At 40.7% G+C, this 6,190-nt stretch overlaps 1 protein-coding gene across 1 annotated transcript; it reads right to left on the reverse strand.

The window, feature by feature from the left end:
* Positions 1 to 489: 489 nt before the first annotated feature.
* On the reverse strand, positions 490 to 5,944 carry MEOX1 (mesenchyme homeobox 1). The gene is made up of 3 exons (XM_030508534.1): positions 5,439 to 5,944; positions 2,288 to 2,460; positions 490 to 1,440 (listed from the first exon to the last, which is right to left on the reverse strand). The coding sequence occupies exons 1-3, from the start codon at positions 5,887 to 5,889 to the stop codon at positions 1,318 to 1,320; spliced, it is 747 nt and encodes a 248-aa protein (XP_030364394.1). The 5' UTR covers positions 5,890 to 5,944; the 3' UTR covers positions 490 to 1,317.
* Between the last annotated feature and the right edge of the window lie 246 nt (positions 5,945 to 6,190).

Raw genomic sequence — 6,190 nt, forward strand, 5'->3', positions numbered from 1 at the left:
CTTATGGTGACAAAGTGCATGGTTTTTTGCAGAGAAGCAGGCGGCCTTTTCAGGGTTAACAGTGCTTAAATATCTGTCTGAGAAGTAATGGGAATACCCCTCTGTGAATACACTCACAGGATTTGCATCCGTGCTGTGGTCACAGTGTAGGTTGTGTAGGCCCTGTGAAACATCAGTGATGCAGTTTCTCCTCCCTCCCGCCTCTCAAGGGCTATGTTGGTCACATAATTGTACATTTCTTAAATCCGGATACTGATTTAGTAGATGGTAAGTAATGAGTGTAAATCCACATAATGCCCAGATTAGCAGATGGTTTAATACGTAACTAAACTATACACATGTACATGTTTATTCGGAGGCAAGTTTTGTCTCCAATGAAAAATGAAACAAGAATTTGTAGAGAGTAAACTCAGTTAAATCATTACCAATAATATTTTTCTGCTTCTCCTGACAATCCTGAATTCACAAAGAAAACTGTGGGTTTCCAGAGAGATTCCATGAATCTGAAAGAAATGCAGCACTAAAAAGGAGTTTTCCTTTAGTTAAATAGATTTAAATGTTGAAAACAAAACAGTGACAGGTATTGTGCTGAGGGTTTCACTTCTGCTGTACCTGCTGAGACATTTGGTTATGATTGTCAGTATTTGGTTTATTGGAAAAAATATTTGCAATTAAGATTCACAATTTAATTTCAGGATTTACAGTAAGCTTGGAAGAATTCTCCCTCTCCAGATTGCTGCCATCTACAGGGCACTTCTCTTGAACCCTCAATGTGAAAGCCATCTCTTCTGAAAGTGGTAAGCAGATTTCTGCATATCTAGATTTGGGCTCATTTTTATGTTGTAATCTCACTACCTACATACAGGTGTTCAATTCGATTTGCAAGAAAAATCAGTGACTACGGAAGCATTTATTTCTTTTAAAAAAAGGCGTGAGGAAAATGTACCTTGTCAAGTCCAAATGCAGAATGAATAGGTGTGACCAGGGAAAGGCACAGCTGCATTATCACTCACTGACTGACAGCCTGTATCTTCTGAGCATTTGAGAGCCTAGACAACATGATGCCTGGTTTATATTCAGTGTTTGTTAGCTTTTATTATGAGGACACATTTGTGGTAGTAAGATAATCATGCCCTTCCTTTGGCTTTTTTCTGTTGTGTTCTTTCACTGCCTGTGTAGCGTCATCTACCTTTTAAAGACTCGGGGCTGCAGGTTTTGCAGGTGAGATCATCTCATGGTGTAGCTGAACCAGAGCAGTGTTGCATCCACTTTCTGATCAGTAACTTTCTCCGTGCTTCTCTCTCATTGCTGCAAGGACTAGTCAGAGCTGGGGGAGGCAGCAGAGTCCACATCTTCTGTGTCATGTTCATGTGGGGACACTTGTTGCCCACCTTTAACACGTTTCCACTTCATCCTTCTGTTTTGAAACCATACTTTGACCTGACCGATAAAAAGGAAATAATTACTTATAGCCTCAATCTCAGCTGTATAAACAGACCTATGCATACATGCGTGCATTCATAGACATAGATGTTTTGTGGAATTCTACAAGAAAAGGTGAAAGGAACCTCACAAGTTGAGGTAATCCATCTCTCTAACAAAGGCAGGGACAACTCTTTCTGAATTGTTCCAGGCAAATATTTTGCTGGGACCCGCAAAGATAGTACAAATGCTTTGCCTAGAATCTGTCCTTATGTCAACTAGAAGTGTCAATCCAATGGGCACAGTGCATCTAATGTCTGCTAACATTAGTCCACCCAATCTAATGCTTCAGGAATTGTACTTTGAATAGTATTGAGCAACTCCTAAATTGTCTACTAAGCTTTGATAAGGAAACTCTGAGATCACAATGAGAGAAGAGAAATATCTCTCCAGAACTCTGCAATTTTGTCTTTCTTTATCCCCTCAAAACACTTTCTGACCCAGGAAGAATGCATGTATCAAACATATATCATTCTAATAACTTCATCGTAATTGCAGTCTAAGGTGATATCCATATTCCATCTGAAAGCCTTGACATACCAGTATATACTAATGAGTGTGGTAAACAACATCTTGGTAGATAGCAGTTATTCCCACATGCATCTCTAGTTAGATAAACAGGATTACATTTATTGACTACTTACAGAAACTTGTAACAAATGTGTTTTAAAAGAATGTGGAGACACTGTATTAAAATTCCTCTGTGCCATTGCAAAAGTACACCCTCAAGTAACATGTCTGCTTTAGCTTTAGGGAGAAATTATGGGGGAAGAAGAAGCTGGGGAGGCAGGGGTTCATGAATTACTTGTCTCTCGGTGAGATCCAGATTCACAGCTATCTCATATCTCCTGAGCCTTGTCAAGTAGTTATGGTGGGCAAATTCAGCTTCCAGCTCCCGTAGCTGCTCCTTTGTGAAAGCTGTCCTTTCCTTCCGGGATTTGCTGCTTGGTTCTGCCTTGTTGCTTGAATTCTGGTTTTCTAAGAGGCAAACACATATGTTGTGTCATTTAAAGGTGCATGGGTCTGTGTGAACATGTGTATTGAGGAGGTCTGATCTAAACTACTAATTGAAGTGCTCAGTGGAGGTTCTAAGAAGTTTGTATGAGCCCCCTCAAGCTCAGCATGGCTTATCACTGCTGTCAGCCTTGGGACAGCACAGAATTAGGAAAGGGCGTGTTGTCAGAACTGCAGAAGCGCCTGCCTGGGTCCGTGAGGTCAGAAATGAACAGCTATGGGAAGGAAGCTCTGATTCCTTGCTGTCATTGCATCAAAATAGTTTCCTTCTCCACGTTGTAACTTGCACGCCTTATATCCATACTATCACTCTCCCTTGATCTACCATGCCACAGGCAGCAATGCTAGCACTTTTTGTATTGTTTCTGTATTGTTTCATTCACATAAAGCTGTCAGAATTCTATGATGTATTATATTACTATATTTGGAGGTCTGAGAACTTCAAGTACATCATAACACCAGTACAATTTAGGACAGGTCAGACAAACTTGGTTGAAGTTCTATCTGCAAATGTTAATGGCTGTGGATGGACAGCAGAGGCAGCTGTAAAAGCCAACACAAGGTTAACTTGTACCTTCAGGTCACTTGGTGAGCCTGTGAAGTCAAGACTGAATATGGCATCTGAATAACTGAAGTCTGTAGAGGAGGGGAAGGTTGTGTGCATGTTTATCCACAAGTACTTGTAGTAGATGCAACTGTTGTTATTGCCATAAGAAAGCCATTCTGTGAATGTGTTCACTATATCCATGATTCAAAGAAAGTTTTAAAGATTAACAAGCTTTTTTCTTATTTTTACAACATTCTGCTAATTTGTCTGAGAAATGTGTTTATTTTAGTCTGCTCTCAGAATACTCTGCAAAGAGCCATGTTCCAAGATCCTCACTGTGTGTCTTGTAACAACTAGGGTCTTCACAAGAATCAGCGGGTTTTGCATGCGCTAGTACAGATCATGGTAATGCTGTATCTATATTGCGGCTCAGGGAAAGTTGTGGTGGATAAGACACCAACTAAAAGGAAATAGTTTGTTTTGTAGGTTTTGTCTTCAACTGATTTCAAGATATTTTTCTTTGCTAGCCCAGTCTTTTGGGAGAAGATTCTGGGTATCTAGATTTATCTAAAGAAGTTAAGACAAATTCTCAAGAGGAGAGAAAAGACTTGTCTTCCACTTAGAATAACCAGTCAGTATGTGCTATGTCCAGCTGCAGTTCCGGAATGGCTGTAAAAGTGAACGAAAGCACAATGAAATAGCTCATACTTTCCCCTTTTATTTTGTCTGGGGACAGAAGGAAGGAAAAGCTTGCAGGCGGGATATCAAATAATTCTGTCTGCTGTCCAGTAAGCAAGGAAAGGAGTGAAATGAAAAGCCATGGACTCCCCTTTGGGATGTTTTCATTGTTCTGCATTCGCCCAAGTAACAACGGGTACAGACAGCACCACTTGCTAGAGGGCAGGAAACGCCAGACCTTTCAGTGATGTCATTGCTTACAGCTCCCCTGTAAGGAAAAGTGTATGGGACAGCAGCAAGTATGACAAGAAACTGTGAGGTTGCTGATAATAGAGAATAGAAGGAACATTTGTCTTCTACTTATAACAGGGAGATGTGCATTGAAATCAGTCTTTTCAAGAATAAGGCTATCCCTCTAATCTGTGTATACCAAAATCATCTTTTTCCTATGACTAGCAAATGCTTTAATAGAAGTATCACTCCTATTATTTATTTTCTTCAACTTCTTCGCATTTGTGTTTTGAGAAATTTTTGCCATAAAGACATTTTTTCTATAGAAATGAACTTAAATTCTGCAAAGCTGGGTTTCTAAAGAAAAAAAACACCCAGATAACTGAGGAGAGTAAGGTAGATTCTGGGCATAGAGGTTTGCAATATTAGTTATTTTATGGTTCCCTGACAGCCTGTTTGATTTGGAAGACAACAGAGATTAGGACTAAGTGTGGGACAGAGAGAGCACAAAATACAAGCTTGTTGTTTAAATTACAAACTGGAGAAATGAAAGGTGAGTTAGAGGTTGCTGTTCTGTAGCCAACCCATAAAACCTATAAATAAATAAATCAATCAATCTTTTATCACTGTGTTCTCTACTGGTAAAATGGGGATACTGGAAAATGTATCCACTGCCCCTTCATAGCAGTGCTGTGGCAGAAAGCACACTCTAGCTTGTAAATGAATACCATAGCAAATGAATGCATATAAGCATATTAATTTTTAACAGCTTCCTTAGGAGAAAGCAATTTTATGCATATTTCACATATCTCCATTTGAGACAGCAGCAAATCAGAGGTTTCCATAACTATGAAATGATTGCCTGTTACTCTGTAGAATGCGTTTTGCTAGTTAGGATGACACAATGAAAATTATCTACATTTTCTGCCTTGCTGGACATTGTCCTGATGGGGAAATTTTTTGTAGGTCATCTTTTGAGTTTAAAAACATTGATTATTTAGACTAAACAATTCCTCTCTAAAGGGAGACTTTGCATCTCGTACTTCTTACTATAAACTGAGATGTCAAAATCCTGCTATAACATTTCCAGCTAGTACAGGCAGCTCAAGGTGAGGGATCTTTGCTCTTTGACTGCCATTTTCTTATGCTTGGACAAATGGCAGGTATGCAATCTATAACTCCCCATCCTAGGACTTTCAGCTCAGTGTATACATGCCATGTGATTCCTGTTTAGTTACAGCAAATGTGCATTGTGCTGGGGAATAAAATGCCTGGTTCAGTAAAGAAGATCTGCAGGAGCGGAATGCAAAAACCAGAGGTCATCAAAGAATAAGCCATTTAGTTTCAACGTTGTTATTGTGTAAGCTTCCCCAGTCAAGAATTACAAAGTGTTTTCCTCATCAGCTTTATTTCTTAATTCCTGATCTTACAGGTGCTCTCATTCTATAGCCTCTCTATCCCACAACCCTGATTTCATATCACCTACCTGAGTTCTCCTTTTTTCTTTTAGATGACTTTTTCTCAGTCTCATTTGTAGTATTTACTGGTACCTCATCATCTTCATTCATACCCCCTGCTGCACTCACTAGATTTGGGCTGCTGCCTTCTGGCTTCCCAGAACCCAAGGCCAGTCCTGGGTTTAGTCGTCTTCTGGCCTCAGTTGCTGCAAAATGCCAGTCAGAGTGCTGGAAAGAGGGATGCTGCTCCACAAATGTCCGCTCCTCCTGTGGGAAGCTGTGGGGAGCAGTCACCAGGCAGGAGGTTGAGAAATCAGGATAAGTAGTAAAATCTGACTTTTGATGGAAGGAGAATGGCGCTGGTGGGTAGTGGTTCAGCCCTGAGGCTGTGGTGACATCCATGTGGGTGCTCCGCAGGCACCCCCAGAGTGGGGCAGGAGGTTGTGGACTGCGCATGCAGCTGCTGCTGGTGGGATCCATTTGCTTCCAATCCTGTTCACACACCAGTGCTGGTGACTGATTATAGCTCAGGCTTCAAAATCGGCAAAGGAGCAGAGGGGAAATCTTCCAAACTTTACAGAACAGATTTCATCCCTAAACAACAGGTTCTTTGTGGGTTTTGTGCTGTTGCAGAATTGTTACTTTGGGAACTCTTCTGAATGTCTTCATTGTCCTGACTGCAGAACAGTAACCAGGTCTCGGCAGTGATTGCTCTGAACTGCTTCCCAAGGCCTGGAGCTTGCTTCCTCCTGAAGTGCTGGACATGAGTGAAACACTTTTA

This window comes from Strigops habroptila, chromosome 19, assembly GCF_004027225.2.
Source record: "Strigops habroptila isolate Jane chromosome 19, bStrHab1.2.pri, whole genome shotgun sequence".
In the NCBI taxonomy this organism is placed as follows: domain Eukaryota; kingdom Metazoa; phylum Chordata; class Aves; order Psittaciformes; family Psittacidae; genus Strigops; species Strigops habroptila.